General features: G+C 41.9%; 2 protein-coding genes across 3 annotated transcripts; one reads left to right on the top strand and one right to left on the bottom strand.

The window, feature by feature from the left end:
- Window positions 1–1,323: 1,323 nt before the first annotated feature.
- On the bottom strand, window positions 1,324–9,468 carry LOC133895572 (eukaryotic translation initiation factor 3 subunit A-like). 2 transcript variants are annotated; one of them, XM_062335996.1, is made up of 14 exons: window positions 9,318–9,468; window positions 9,037–9,124; window positions 8,180–8,661; window positions 7,430–7,645; window positions 6,977–7,345; window positions 6,860–6,889; window positions 5,947–6,174; window positions 5,674–5,835; window positions 4,931–5,152; window positions 4,642–4,845; window positions 3,617–3,820; window positions 3,454–3,534; window positions 2,836–3,037; window positions 1,324–2,128 (listed from the first exon to the last, which is right to left on the bottom strand). In XM_062335996.1, exons 2-14 carry the CDS (start codon window positions 9,080–9,082, stop codon window positions 1,629–1,631), a joined length of 2,946 nt encoding a protein of 981 aa, XP_062191980.1. In that variant the 5' UTR covers window positions 9,083–9,124; window positions 9,318–9,468; the 3' UTR covers window positions 1,324–1,628. The 2 variants fall into 2 exon arrangements, with proteins under 2 accessions (XP_062191980.1, XP_062191988.1); XM_062336004.1 differs by having other exon boundaries at window positions 9,037–9,235; window positions 9,318–9,447.
- Window positions 9,469–11,850: 2,382 nt separating this feature from the next.
- LOC133909775 (uncharacterized) lies at window positions 11,851–12,497 on the top strand. Its single transcript, XM_062352330.1, has one exon. It carries the CDS (start codon window positions 11,852–11,854, stop codon window positions 12,428–12,430), a length of 579 nt encoding a protein of 192 aa, XP_062208314.1. The 5' UTR covers window position 11,851; the 3' UTR covers window positions 12,431–12,497.
- Window positions 12,498–15,382: the final 2,885 nt, after the last annotated feature.

Genomic DNA, 15,382 nt, shown 5'->3' on the forward strand with positions numbered 1-15,382 from the left:
AGGCGATGACGGATGATAGCTGTTGGGTGAGTGGGTGGAGGAAGTGGCATTTAGGTAGGGTAAGTAGATATAGATGGGCTGGATGAGTTATAAAATGACAGCCAACTAGCTCATCTAATCATTTATTCATTTTTTTTCTTTTCTTTTTTTTATTAAACATGTGTTGCATTTACTTGTGAATTTATATGAATCAGTTATGAATGTAAAAAAAATAGTAGTTATAATGCAAAATTAGTTGCACCATATATATATATATATAGACACACACGGTAATGATATACTACACCCCACCTTACTCAGCTCACTCGTCCACAGTAAGCTGTCGGCCTAGATCTCAATACTATTTTTAAGGATTTACTGAATCATAGTATTATTTTGATAGGGGGCTCGGAGATATTCTACACTTGTACTTGGACTCGGAGTGTGATTCGGCAAATTCTAAAAAAATAGTACTTGGACGAGCAGAAGGTGGCCTTCTCCGTAGCCCCACCGAGCAGGATTTTGCTATCGTAGTAGTGACCTGTGTCGACAATGCCCTGGCGTTCGCCAGGGCTGACTGCAAGGGCTGGTACGCGACCGCCGAGCTTCCCGACCCACGCAGCAGCCACACCAGGGCCTAACTGGACGTCGTGTACCACCACTGCAAGTTCTACTACGTAACCATGTGTGGCCAGGCGTGGGTGGTCGATGTGGCCACGCCGTCCCCCTCACCTGCGCCGCTCGCCATATTCGAGCCCACAACGCCCGGCCTCATCCACCGCCGCTGCGGCTACCACCTCACCTTCACCGGCAATGACGCGCTCCACGTGGCGTGAAGTACGATCCAGGACTACTCGCCGTCCGGCTTGGATATGCTCGCGCAACGGCACGAACCGAACTGCGCACAAGGCTCGTCGCCGTGGGCACAGGCGACGCACCTGTACGGCCATGGCTTCCTCATCGGCAACGGCGGGCACAGGCGACGCACCTGTACGGCCATGGCTTCCTCATCGGCGACGGCGCATGGCTGAGGCCTGACTCCGTGTACTTCACCAACATCCCGCTCTGCAGCGTGGGAGAGCTGGAATTGCATCCTGGAGCTGGGGGTTTATGCCTTCCATGCGATGATGCATGGTTTCTTTTTTTCAATATTAGTAACCTCTCGGCTTAATCCATATTATGTTTTAAATATAGCTTTTTTAAAACGAGAAAAGGAGATTTGTCTATTATACAACCAAAAAAGATAACAGGTACACTAACCGAGTGAAGACATGGCAAAATCAAACGATACAATAAATCCACATAAACTCAGATGCGTTAAGGACTCGAGAGTAAACCAACCCAGACCGGAAATAGTGATTGCATTTGGCAAAGCACGGGGAAAGGTGCACCAACAAAAACATCAGAAGTTCGAGTATTGGTAACAAATAGTGATACAATATGTATGGGGTACTGCGACTCAGAACATCAAACAGCTTGGATAAGGTGCCATGGCACTAAGAGAAGTCCTAGCTTCAAAATTTTAGGAGCATTAGGTGCGCAATAATCAAACAAATTCAACTAACCACGCTTCCCAGGATCACAGGCAGGGTGTGTACCAAGGGTCTCAACCTTGACGGACGGCAAAAAACTCAACTGGGGCACATGCATCAGTTCCGAGACCTCCCCCAGGTCGACAAAGAGGATGAAGAATTCGAGGGAAGTCTTGATCCGCGCCAGCGGTCAGCAGCTGGAGGCCCATCCTGGCGGGCTGGGGGAGCATCTGGCCGTGCAGGAGGGTCATCTTGGCGGAGAGGACGCACATCAGGGCGAGGGCGATCTTCGCGTGCACCCCACCTGTCATGTTCAGGTGGCACTGCTATCCTCTGGCTGCCACCAGCGCTGCTGCTATCGCCACCCCGTTTAAACTTGGGAACATATTTACCAGGAGTCGGTGCTGCCGCAGAAGGAACAGGGGCTGCTACTGGCTCACGAACTGGCTGAACAACAGGAGCAACATCAGGTGCACGCGTGGGCTCAGCTCTTAAGAGAGCCTCCCTCCTCTGCTTTTCCTTTTCCTCTAACTCCCTTTCTCTCTGTTGCTGCTTGGCGGCAATAGCGTCAAGCTTAGCTTTCCTCTCAGCATCTTCTCTTTTCCTCCTCTCTTCCTCTGCAAAAGCAAACATTATAGTCAATAATATGGATAACCTGGATTTTGACCCCTTTTTGTCAGTTCCATTTGGCCAAGTATAGAATCGCGAGATAGCCACAATTAAAGCACATTCAGTTACACAATATGTAGCGTCTAGAGTCGAAGCTATTAATTGCCTAAGTATCAGAAGTCAATGCTAGGGGTCAGTTTTCAGTCAGTTCAGCCTGGTTGGTTTTTGTAAAAATGTTAACCAAAAATATTTCAGTTTTGCATTGTCAAAACCAAGTAACCAAACTGAAATTTGACTAACAAGATATCGATCCAATGAAATACATGGTTTGCCTACACAATCATAAACAAAACATATGTAAATTGCTATTCAAACAATGGTTTAGTTAAAAACAGAGCATGCAAAATTAAAACACTGTTAACATAATGAATGTAACAAACATCTACCAAGTCAAAAATTTAGGTGAAAAAACTATGACCATATGATCCTTCAGCTTATTAGGTTATTTTGGCTCAATTAGGTTCATCTGTTTCTGCTCACTCCTAGTCAATACTTCACTGCAGTCATTTAGCTTTCAACACAGGGTAACAAACAATAACTATGTTGCCAAACTTGCACTTCCAAATTTATCAAAGAACAATTAATCACACACAAGTAGTGTTCCACCCAACAAGTACAATGAATGATAAAGCTAATTAGTTCAGAGTTCACTTGCCTTCACGTTTTCTAGCTTCCTCTTCCTCACGAAGCCTTTCGATCCGCTGTTCCTCCAAGTTCAGATAATACATCAATTTCCTTACTGTCTCCCTTTCACGCTTTCTTGATGATATCAATTGACTGATCCGTTCGTCCCTCTCTTTCTTCAGACGACTAAACTCAGCTTCACGACGTTGGACAATTCTATCCTGGAAAGCATTCTGCAACAGCAAAACAGGTAATCAAAAAGAATAAGGGAGATGAGAAGGTAGACAAGACCAAAGATGTGGAAATATAGTTTGCTCAATACATCTCGTAAGTATTACTTGAACTTCATGTTCTTCAAATGTCAACTAAAAGTTACACTAAATTGCCAGCAATTGATCCTGAGCAATCTTATTCGTAGAATAGGCTAACACATTCTATAAATCACAAATAAAAATAACCAGACCTTTGTAATGCTATATGGCGACAAATCATTTGCAGTATATATCAAAACACTCCACTTGCAATTAGAAAAGCTGGTTTTGGACCAAAACAGTATCGTAAGTCAAATATATAATTCTTTAGTTACCCAAAAAGAGGCAAGCTATACTGCAATGCAAATGCTTAACTAAGTCATAAGTAGCATACATACCTTGTGTTCCAACATTCGAGAAAGTCTGTTTTTCTCTTGCAAGTCACCCGCATGGTGTTGCTTGCTGAGCTCAATCTCTCGCTACAACAGTAATTAATAACAAATATGAATCCTGACAGTTATCTGCACTTTGTAAACAACAAAACAATAGTAGAAAACAGACCAGCTGCTCTTGCTCATGAAGGATATTCTCTTCCTCAAGACGTTTTTGGAAAGCTTGCTCAATCAGTGGTGCCTCTTCCTGTCTTTTTGCCCTTTCCAAGTAATCCATTGTTTTTGCAAGCTTCTGCAGCTTTTTCTCCATCTCCTGGCGCTCCTTCATCTGCTCACTCAATGCCAATTCCATGATGGCTTGTTTAGTAAGCTCCTGCATTCAAACATTCAAAATATTTTAGTGGTGTAAAGCTAAAAAAATATCAGAAACGATAAGATGTACTATTAAGTATTCTGAGTTCCAACCAACACTGGTTTATAGGATTTTACCACAAACAGTGTGGTTGTCTATATTAATTCTTCAAGCTACAAGGTGATGGTTGGTTTTAAATGTCAACATGCATACCATAGTGTGGGCTAATGATAATGCAAATATCCAAGTTAAAAGAAAAAAGGAGATGGAAAAGATATAGGCTGTTAGGAACATGCAGCCAGATAATAAGAAACTGAAGATTAGGAAGCTAGTTTAAAAATACCATTACCAGGTTCAGAGCCATTTGTATTAGCACCTATGTACAAAATTTAAAACTTAAGGACTTTTAGTTATATTACTTTCCATAAACTTACTTACCCAAAATAATATTCATTTGTTGCTTGCATCTTATTGGACAGAACATTCTAAGGTGTCTACACTAACAAAACAGAAAGAGCAAACATGTGCCCACATGTTTGTAATAAATCCATACTGAAACGAACCAATGGTCTAAATCAGCGACGGCTTCCTAAGTTTACATCTACATCACCTACTATTCATTTATAGCCTCCATCAAAATTCAGAAGTGAAGAACATAGAGAAACTTGATCTTCTACCCTTTGAATAAGCAAAGGGTGCACCGGTGTTCTCAAACACAAACTAAGCTGTTGTAAGGTATAAGCAACTATACATAGAAATACTAAGGGATCCCGAATACTAACATCACATGGAGACAGTTGGCAAGCAAACAAAGTTACTGGAAAGAAATCAGTGGTTCTTACCCCATCAATGACAGGTTTTTTCTTTCCTTTTGTGCGCTTCGAAGCATCTTCTAGCATCTTTTGTGCTTCTAGTTTTTCTTTTTCCTCTACTTCTTTGCGGATCCTTTCCTTCTCCCTCTGCCTTTGGTCATTGATTAACCTTTGCCTTTCATCATCTGCAGTTTTCCTCTGAGCACTCAATCTCTTCATTTCCTCTTCTTTTTCCTGGAAATGAGAACACAAACAACAACAAAAAACTAAATAAAACAGCCAAGAGCTGAGAAGATTGAAGAGTAATCAAATAAGATACCTTTTCCAATATTTGGCGCTCAAGCTCTTCTTTGCGCTTTTCAATGATGGATTTTCTCGCAAGAAGCCTCTTATGTTCATTCTCCACAACTCCAGCTAAACTAATCAAATTTTCACCAAGTTTGGACGGCTTTTTCACAGGTGGATGAATAAGATTCCTCACTTTATTTAAAGAATCAGCCAGAACGCTAAGATGATCACTTAACCCATCAGATTCTAGGTCCTACAAAGATAGAATGATCGTAATAAAGTTAGTGTTCAAGATCACGATCATAATAAAATTAGTGTTCAAGATCAAGCTTTATGAAATGATGGATATTCTGCATTCAATAGCAAATGAAATATGATGGATATACTGCAATTCAAGTAATCACACTAGCATATAGGAACCCAAAAGAAGTCAGCGGTCATGATATTATGTATGCTCAGCATGACAATAAGATTTGGTGCTTTGCACTATGGCACAATACCATCAATGAAAATGGTGACATTTCTGAAATAACATAATCAAAGTAGATCCATAGTCCTATTGAACATGGTGATTATGTGAACCCACTGTGCTAAAGCTTGAACGTGTTTAAAAAGACGATTCTCTTTCTAACTTCTAAGTTTGAACCAGGTGGTACTTCAAATACTTATATTATCAATCAAGAAACATACAACAAAGAAACAATAGTGAACAGATAATTTCAGTGAGAATATGAGACACATAAACAGCAAAAGGGCAGAGCCAGGGCTACATACCACAGTGCCAAAATGAACAGCTCCTGATAAATGGTTAACTTTCAAAGCAACAAAATTGCGTTTCACAGCATCAACAGAAATCTTCTCCACGACAGCAAAGTCAAAGAATGGGATCATTCTTGAGATCATATCGATTTTCATGGACTGGAAAATACAAGAGGCCTGCAAAAGTACAGAAGGAAAGTTATACCTAGTATGCAAAATCATACAAACTAAAGGTATGTAAAGTGACACGAAGGTATATTTCCTACAGTAGTGAGTATAGAATAAGACCTGTTGCAGCACCCTCAGTGTTGTCAGCTTTTCCAAAGCAGAAATGTACTGCAATAACTTCACTTCTGGAACAGAAGAAGCTGATGAAAGCTTCCCTCCAACCTTTGAAATCTTCGAAAGAAGTGGCTGTACTTTCGATGCAAGGTCCAGAGGAAGGAACTCATGTTCCAAAAGGTTGTACAAATCCTTCACTTCTTGGGAAGCACACGAAATCACCCCTTTGGATGCCTACAAGTCATCAAATAGATATATGCATTTCTGTAAGAAAAATGGGATGGACTGTATACTCATGGCTACCAACAAAACTACAAGAGCATAGAAAGAAGCAATCTAAATGAGGTTGCCTAAGACCATGTTTGGCAGAGCTCCAGTTTCCAACTCCACATCAGATCTTGCATTTATAGTCTAAGATAAAGTGGTTTAAATCTCTATGTTGGACTAAAATAGAAATAAAATGACTCACCCAAACATCTTCGTTGTACCCACAGAGCTCTACGAAAAAGGCCCTAACTCTTATACTTGCAAAACAAATAATGGCACAGCTTTAATATTTTTCAGCTATGCAAATGACAGAACAAAAGGTGGCAATGTTAAGTGCTGCAAACAAGCAGTTTATTATCACACAAACACAACAGCAAAGCAAAGATGACATACTAGAAATAACGTCACATGGGCTGCAGCAAAGCCGAACTGTTTCATGTAATTCCGTACATAAATTTACTTGTGCTGAGCTAGCCAACTTTCAGAAGTGGTAAAAACACATACTATAGGCACCATATAAGACATGCAAACAAATATATAAACCATAAGTGATTGATTAAAAAGTACATATGTGATAACAAAGAGCACATCCAAAATATTAGGCAAAACAGCTTCACAAATAACAGTGCCCAAAAAAATGATCAGCACATACCAACTCAGATAGGAGAGCTGCTCTTGAAGGCTGCAAAAGGGGAAAGGAGATTTGTTAGGACAGAAAGAAGTGCTACTCAAAATAATCTTCAATTCACAAGCAGATTGAAGGACAAACCAGTTCTCTATTTTCGCGCTTGGAGTCGAGCGAAAAGTTGACAAGGTTGGCCATTCGAAGGTTACGCTCTTTCTCATTTTCTGTCTCAAGATGAGATGCACCATATTTTTGGTCATACGGTGGCACAGAAAGTGCAGCAAGCAAGACAGAAGATGCTATTAATTGTAGATCCTTCTGGGATAAGTTCTTATTGTAGCTCTTTTGCAAGTTGAAAAGCTTGAGCCACGCATACGCATGATAAAGGTGGCTATCAGATATCCAGAAAATTTCAGTTAACTTGGCATAATATACAACCAGAACAGATGGTTTTGGCATTTTCTTCACCATGCTCATCAAACCATGGATATCTTCCACCGATCGGAAGGCCTCCTGCAAGAAGTAGGTTCAGTGATGATAGAGTGAATGTAACATTCATAGCATAAAGAAGTAAGATATTTAAGTTCTGGAACAAACCTGCCATAGGGATAGGTCAGTAGCGACTTTAAGTTGTTCAACCCGAGTATCAAGATACAATTGTAAGCTTTCAGGGGCAGTCAGATCAGGTCGATCTCTTTGATCACGATATTTGTTCAAATTAGCAAGATGGTTTCTGATAATCTCACACAACCTACGGAATTCAGTTGTTCTCTTATACTGCTTACAAAACTGAAAAGCCTTATAAGCAGTCATCTGCATATTAGGAAGTTAGTCACAAAAGCTCCTTTACAAGTATTAAGCGGAGCACAATATGTACAAGGAATAAATTTGGTACTTCTGAAATTAAAGAAAAGCACAAGAAAAGATAGGTACATGATCCAATGGGTAATCAACAATGCTAAACACAACTATTTAACCAGGATATAACAGATGATACATGAAGCTATTGCATTAAACACTCCAAAAGAGAAGTTTCTGAAAAGCAGGTAGCATTTAACAGCAACAAAACTACAAAAGGATGAAATCAGATAGAAACTGGTAACAGCAAGGATGAAGGGTTTGGTGTTGAACCGGTTGGGAGAGAATGAAGCCTAGAGAAAAAAAATGATAAAAGAAGCCTTGAGAATTCGTTAACATAAAAACTAAAGGAACTACAACATTTCCGTGAATCATAAGTGTGTTATACCACTACCCATGAAAAATTACTATCACATCTAAAGTAAATTCATCATAAATGAATAATTAAATACATATAGATATAAGGGGAAAGCATGTAGAATAGCTTACAGCATATAAAGCTTCAAGCTTTGAATTGTTCCTTAGTATCTCAAGCACCGTCCTGTATGTCTCCCAGAGGAACTTGAACCATGGAGTCACAACCTCTCTGTCTGATCGGTCCTTTCCTTTCTCACCACTAACATAACTAAGCATCAAATCCTCCGGTCGCTTATCCGCTTCCAGATCTTCAACATCAAGAGCATCTTCCAAGGCCTGGGCTTGGCTCCGAGCTTGTTCAGCTTTCTCATTGGAAAGATGCATGAAGTGTTTTATCACATCCTCCAAGGATGCCACGTTAACTTGCTGGCAGACAATTCTATACTGAATAAGGCCATCTTTTGCAAATCTGCCTTTCCTTAGGTCAACACAAAGGTCCACATACTTCATCATAATCTTTTCAAGAGGCTTTTGCCATGACCTGTATCTCTTAGAGGTGATGAGATCATGTAAAGCCTGCAGCGCCGCCTGCTTTTGCCCAACATGAATCAATTCTGAAATATGGCAGAGATAATAATCAGTGTGCAAATCTTGTGCCCAAATATCATGTCTATGAATTTGCAACTGAAGAACAATGCATGCACGAAACACACAATATCAATACTGTAATGCTAAAACTCTGCAGAGAAATTCCCCTGAAGACATCTAAAACGAAACTGAAGTCAACAACTCTTGGTCTTGGGGTTTCTATTATCCTTTTTGAAAACTTATTGGTCCAGGAGAAAGCAATAAACAACTTAAACACCGCATCTTATCGCTATCCTAATCGCCTAACAAACCCTACTTGCATACGCATCACTGCAACACTACCGCGGCAACAGTCAGTATCACTTAATATCAAACTGAGCCACCGAATTAAAGAGACTCACCTTCAGCTCTCTTCAGCGCGTTCTCAGGCTTCGCGAAGGTCGCCATGGTCGCAGCGAGGGCTCTGCGGAGGGCGGAGGCGATCTACTCCTGTATTGCACCCCCAAAAGAACACCAAAAACTGGATAAGCTCGCAGATTCACGAAACAGCAACGAGGAAACCATAAACCAACAGCTCCCCACGCAACAGATCGAATCGACCTGTAAATCCACAGAAAAATTTCCCAAAAAGTGCCCTAAAAACCACTATCGGATGAGACTGAGCGCTGGAGTTCGACGTTACCCGTAGCTCGCCGGTAACGTGCGCGGGGGGCGGCGACGTGCGGCCGTCGGCGTAGGGGGAGGGGATCTGGGGTGGAGGCGGCGGCGGCGCGAGGGAGGGAGGGGTTTATTAGGGTTGCGTGGGTGCGCGAGGGTGATGACAGAGATACGATGCGAGGAGGTGGAGGATTTTGTTTCTACTGCGCGACGTGGAAGGATCTGTGGACGTCGGTTTCCGGGGTGATGGGCCAATACGGGCCGTCTGATCTTCGGACGGGCGGTCAGGATCAAGACGTGAGAGCGTGGGAGAGCCCTTGTTCTGCAGACGGACGGAACGAATTGGATAGTGAAAAGTGTGGCCCAAATTCAAATGGGCTCTGCTAATGGAACCGGAAGCCCACAAAAGATGGGCATCCTATCCAACAAATTTTTGGCTTTGCAATCTCTTATCTTTGTCTACGGTATAAAATACAAGTTAGCTCTTACGTCATCTTTTTTTCTATTATTTTCTTATCTAATAATTTTTTTAAAAATTTAAATAATTTATTTAATTTTGTCATCTATGCTCATCATACAGTCTTTCCCCGCCTTGAAATCGACTATAGATATAGGACATATTTTACTAATAAAAATAAATAAAGAAATTAGTGGGGAAACTAGTGTATATTTTTTTTTCTTTTTTAATCTTATCTGAAATCAAACTACGATATTTCTCCTAATGTATTCATTGGACGGTGTTCCTATAAGACATCAATATCTCTATACCTTAAGTTTATATTTATGTTACCGCATCTAATGTTTATGTTTTCGTTGCAACCTACAGACATTTAGCTATTTTAAAAGTGTTTTGTCTAAAAATTAAATAAAGGTATCTTGTTCGTGTAAACGGATGTGTCGAGGGGACTTTAGCTCCTCTCTCTCTCTCTCAAGAAAAAGTGAGAATTTCATGCTAATACTACCTCTGTGGCCTCTGTCCTTTTATATATCTCTTTTGTGACATGGACACGACCTACAATAAATATGTTTGACCACTATTTTCTCTAGTTATTTGTTAGTAAATTCACAGATAGAAGTGTTTGCATGCGTTTTACGGTTAAATTTTGAAATTTGATCGCATGAAGATGGGTAAAAGGTAAACCAGGTTATTAAGGTTAAGAAAAAGAGGAAAATACAAAAGCTACCTGAAAAACACTTGTTGATTATGCTTTTATAGGAGTCTAACATACACGCCGGCGTCTTCTCAACTCCCAAGACCCATATGTGCCTTTTGTTTAGTTATCTACTTATAGCAAGATAATAATAATAAAGAAAACCCCGCAAAAAAATAAAGAAAAACAATGTGTTGATTAATCTAATGTTTATGCTCCCGCGAACTGGAATTAGTTAGGTCTTCAGCTCCAACGACCGCTGATAATCTATATAAAATCCATGGTCCCCTGAAAAAAGTCAGAGCGAGGAATATGAAGTCCTTGCGATCCTGGTAAAATTGTGAAATGTTCTTCGCGACGATTTTTTTGTGAATTCTAGAACTTTGCTGATCGATCGATACTGCAACCTGCAATTTCTTCTGCGCAGCCATCCTATGCAAAATTGCAGGTACCCCTGCTCTTCCGATCCCTATATGAACGGATTCTGCATTATTCTCTGTTCATTCTCTTTCTTTTTCTGAACAAAAAAGAATCCTGCTTATCGTGGAATTTAAACAGCTGAGCCGATCAGTTTGTGGCCTCCAGCTAAACAATCGCCAGCCAACACTGCAGTACCAAAGCGGTCGTTGGTGCCGGACTTTGTTAGGATATGCTCGTATTCTAAGCAGCAGCCTGCAAGAAAGCGATTTGTTTGATTAGCAAGCAGCTGGCGTTCAGCTGAGCCCTGCGAGTCTGTGACACCCTGCTTGATTTAGAACGGATTAACATATGCAGCTAGAGCGGCAGATACAGTGGCATCCCTCCAGCCGAGATGGTCCTAATGCATGCATGACATGCTTAGCTCGATCCGAGTTTTTTTAAAAGTAATGTTAATTTAGTGGAAAATTCCAAAAATATTATGTATTTTGAAAAATTATAAAAATAATACAATTTCGGTAATTGGCTTGCCGACAAGTTACAGGTGGAGAGTCTGTCAGCAAATCAATTGCCGACAGGTATTATGTTTGCAATTTTTCAAAAATGCATAATTTTTTGGGATTTCCATTGAATTAATATTATATCTCGATCCTCCACTGGATCAGCTCCCTTTTGCCCGATCGAGCAGATAGCTGTCTCGCGTCCTCTCGCTGCCACGTACAAAGGCAAGGCCGCTGATTGATTCTTGTTAAGCCGTAAATGGCCCGTGGCGATTTTCTAATCAGGCTAGCAAGCTGCGCCTAACCTCTGCATCCGACTAATCATTTGCTTGTCCTCTTCCATGCATGCACCGCACCAACTCTTCCACCCTGGCCTGCTTCGCTGCTGCGTCGTATACATGCCGCCACCGCCATCTCCCTCTCACTCTAAGCATTCCCTCCTCTCTGGTCTCGAACTCTCGATCTCTCTGTGATCTCTGACTGAGTGAGCTATGGGGAACACGCCGTCGTGCATACCGCTGGTGCCTGGCGGCGGCTGCTCGCCCTCGTTGTCGACGACGACCAAGGTCATCCACGCGGACGGCACGGTCACGCGGCTGGCGCGCCCGGTGCGCGCGTCCAAGCTCATGCTCGACCACCCGGGCCAGTTCGTCTGCGACTCCGGCCGCCTCGCCGTGGGATGCCGCGTGCCGGGCGTGGCCGCCGACGAGCTCCTCCAGCCGCGCCGCGCGTACTTCCTCCTGCCCATGGACATGCTCTACTCCGTGCTCACCGACGAGGAGATGGCCGCCCTGTCCGAATTCCACGCCGCCACGGCCGCCGCGTCGTCGTGGAAGAGGATCACCACCGCTCATGGCCGCGACCATGACCGGAGCGCGAGCAGTTCAGCGAAGGACAGCTGCAACGATGGCGCCAGGGTCTATCCGATGCTCGGCCTGCTAGAGGCCGATCTCGGCGCCGCTCAACCCAAACGCGCCGCCGCTGGCGTCAACAAGTCGAGTGGCGCCGCCGTCCTGAGGCGGCACCGATCGTGGCAGCCGGCGCTGGACACCATCGAGGAGGTTCCATGAGTCCATGACGCGGCGGTCGGTAGACCGGTCGCTGCAGGAGTAAGCAGCTTTGGCTCCGCTGGTGGTAGGCGGGCGGCAGCTAGCTTGAGCTGGCTGCCTGGCTCTTGAGTGTACAGTAGCTAGCTCCCGGATTTTTTTTCTCACTTTGCCTTTTCGATTTTTCGAAAGCCAGTTTTTTTATCTACACATGCACTTCTGGCAAATTTATTGTCAATTTCGTGCTAGGAAAATAAGAAAATATAGTGTGCGTCTTTATGGTCCTGTATGCCCGGTTTTCTCCCTTGAAAATGCTGGTATATAGCGAGAGAGATTTTGCCACTGTATGCCCGGTTTGGATTGGAACTTTCCTGAACTATGTTTTTTTTTTCATGTTTGAAACATAGGAATTTTCGGTAGATAATTCAACCATCGAAACTCCAAACCTTAATTGAGTGAAAATGACGAAACTTTTAATCGATGTTGTCATCCAGTAAACTGAAGGGCGAGGTATGGCACTGTCAGTTAGATCAATAGGGTTCTGGGCGGGTACATGAGGTGTGGTTGGATCAATGGGGTTCTATGTGGGTACATACACGATTCACATCAAAATGCTAGAAATGAAGTGGTTGATACCACATGAATTTTTATTTGACCGAGAAAGTGGCAATCCTATTGGCGGATGCATGTGTGAAGTGTAGGGGAGCCTCTTTGGATCCGTCCCTAACTACTACAGGCATTGAAAATCTTCTTTGAGCATCAAACATGCCCTTTTCTAAAACAACATCAGCTTTTGTTTCAGCAATGCAGCTCTAGTTCCTTCTGTTATGTTTCCTGCAATATGGAGTGTTAGTGTTATATAGGGTGCTACCATAATAGTGCTGCCAAAGATTAGTTCATAACAATATATCTGTAATTGAATTCGAGTACCTTCAAGATTAGAAATCAAACAGAAAACAAGACACGCGATGTATACATATTCAGACCCCCGAAGAGGAGTAATACCACGTGTCTTATGTGGTACATAGATTGTCTCGAGTACAAGAAGGTGGCTAAACCTATTACAATGTGGTAAATCGGATCTAAACTAATCTGGGGTTGAAGTTATCGAGTATCTCCAAAACTAAGGTCTTGGTGCTTGCGTCGAGTTGTGTAGTCGTTGATCTATCGTGAGTTCCGGGGGTCAGGTCCTCGCCTTATAAAGGGGTTCTGATGTCGCCTTAGTTCCAGCTATAGTCGATAGGGAGTCCTTCATCTTGTCAGTCAAGACAAGACAATTGAATCCAGCTTAGATACTAGTCATGCTCGAGTAGGTTAACCCGATTGAGACCTTTCTAATACAAATATTCGTGATCTCCAAGTATATCAGGTCCCGTAGATTCAGATCTGCGATGTCCGAAGGTGTCCATTAGGTATATGGTATATCCTATCTATGTATAGTATAATCCTTATACGTATATACCATATAGTTAGATATTCGACAGTAGACCCTAACTCTACTCAGGATGTAGGATTTCCACAAACGCCTACTCGAGTACTGCCAAGTCTAAGCTTGGTCGAGCAAGTTAGATCAAGCTTACAATCAAAAGAATCAAGCAAAGGATTTCTTGTTGTCACGCCCGTTTTCAATACCAAACCGAATGTAAACTATATGTATGCTAGCATCAGTTTACATATACATATAGCGATGCCATTAGTGAATAACAGACACAATGCTTATTATTACAATATTATTTATTACAAAATGACCACACGGGTCTAAAGAAAATTGCATAGCATCGGAAAAGAAACACAACATTGTGCCCACTCCTCATGCAGTCGACCGGAAGCTTCACAAACTTAGAACTCTACACCGTCTTCAAGATAATCTTCATAAGCTTCACCTTCTAAAAAGAAAGTATGAGTATTTTCAATACTCAACAAATGGGAAAAAATATGACATGGATCTTGAACCAAGATTTCCTATTCTCTAGGATTTTATTTGCATAAAAGCCAATTTTTAGCCTAAATCTACGGAAAAAAAACAGTTTTATTTTAAAAGGGAAAGAAGTGCAAAAGATCTCCTTTCAACCTCTGAGAATTCAACCATTTATTAACCATGAAAAACATCCACCTAACTAATCATGCGAGGGTCCATACGACTCATAATCGTGAGCATGACTGAATATTCAGTTTGACACTCTGCAGAGTTGGTACACTTTACTCACGAGTTACGATCAACTCTTTTGCCGATACCCGTCGATACCTTACACACTTCTGAGGTATGCGTTGAGAAATCATTACGAGACTTTTTCAAAGAGTCTCCCAGTATACACTGCCTACTGAGGTTTCACCGCCGTACATAAGTGGAATAACCCTCCACCTCAAAAGCCCCCTCTTATGCCAGGTAGATACGGGAAATACTCCTTCCTTTTCTACACATCGAACTGGCTCATACAACACTGGAAGAGTATCTAATTACTTAGCCAAGCCATACCATACAGGTCTCATAATTGTATTGTTGTCATAGGTGGTCGCTCCACGAACCAGTCCTTAATATGGTATGGGAAAGACCACCAATTAACTCACAAGGGTAAACACAAAACATATCCATCCAAGATAATCATGACCAGAACACATCAACAGGCACATACACCAACCTTCCCTTCTTGCCTAAACCCTAGATTTCTTATTGCTAAATCCCTTAACAACATCAATTATCATAACATACTCTCTATCTCAACTTTTAAGTTCATAGGTCAAGATTCATCACCTATATACTTACATGTTTATCTAAAAGCATGGCCACGCAGCACCATGACATTAATGAGACATGGTCATCTACAAGTGTAAAAAAGAACCCTGCATATAAAGCTAGCGTTTTCTATACTACCTATTTCACCATAAAAACTACATGCATGTTTTTGTAAAACTGACTTTATATGAAAATTGGGCTCACAACATTAAAGGTCATGGCTGCCGAATGAGACAATATGA

The sequence above is a fragment of the Phragmites australis genome, chromosome 2 (genome assembly GCF_958298935.1).
Source record: "Phragmites australis chromosome 2, lpPhrAust1.1, whole genome shotgun sequence".
Lineage (NCBI taxonomy): Eukaryota > Viridiplantae > Streptophyta > Magnoliopsida > Poales > Poaceae > Phragmites > Phragmites australis.

What these genes read in the sequence shown, in the direction of transcription:
- LOC133895572 (XM_062335996.1), bottom strand. Translation starts at nt 9,082, where the DNA reads ATGGCGACCTTCGCGAAGCCTGAGAACGCGCTGAAGAGAGCTGAAG. An exon ending in CAGCTCTCCTATCTGAGTTG is followed by an intron (nt 6,175 to 6,859) that starts GTATGTGCTGAT and finishes GATGACTTGTAG; the next exon opens with GCATCCAAAGGGGTGATTTC. An exon ending in TTCATGAGCAAGAGCAGCTG is followed by an intron (nt 3,535 to 3,616) that starts GTCTGTTTTCTA and finishes TTACTGTTGTAG; the next exon opens with CGAGAGATTGAGCTCAGCAA.
- LOC133909775 (XM_062352330.1), top strand. Translation starts at nt 11,852, where the DNA reads ATGGGGAACACGCCGTCGTGCATACCGCTGGTGCCTGGCGGCGGCTGC.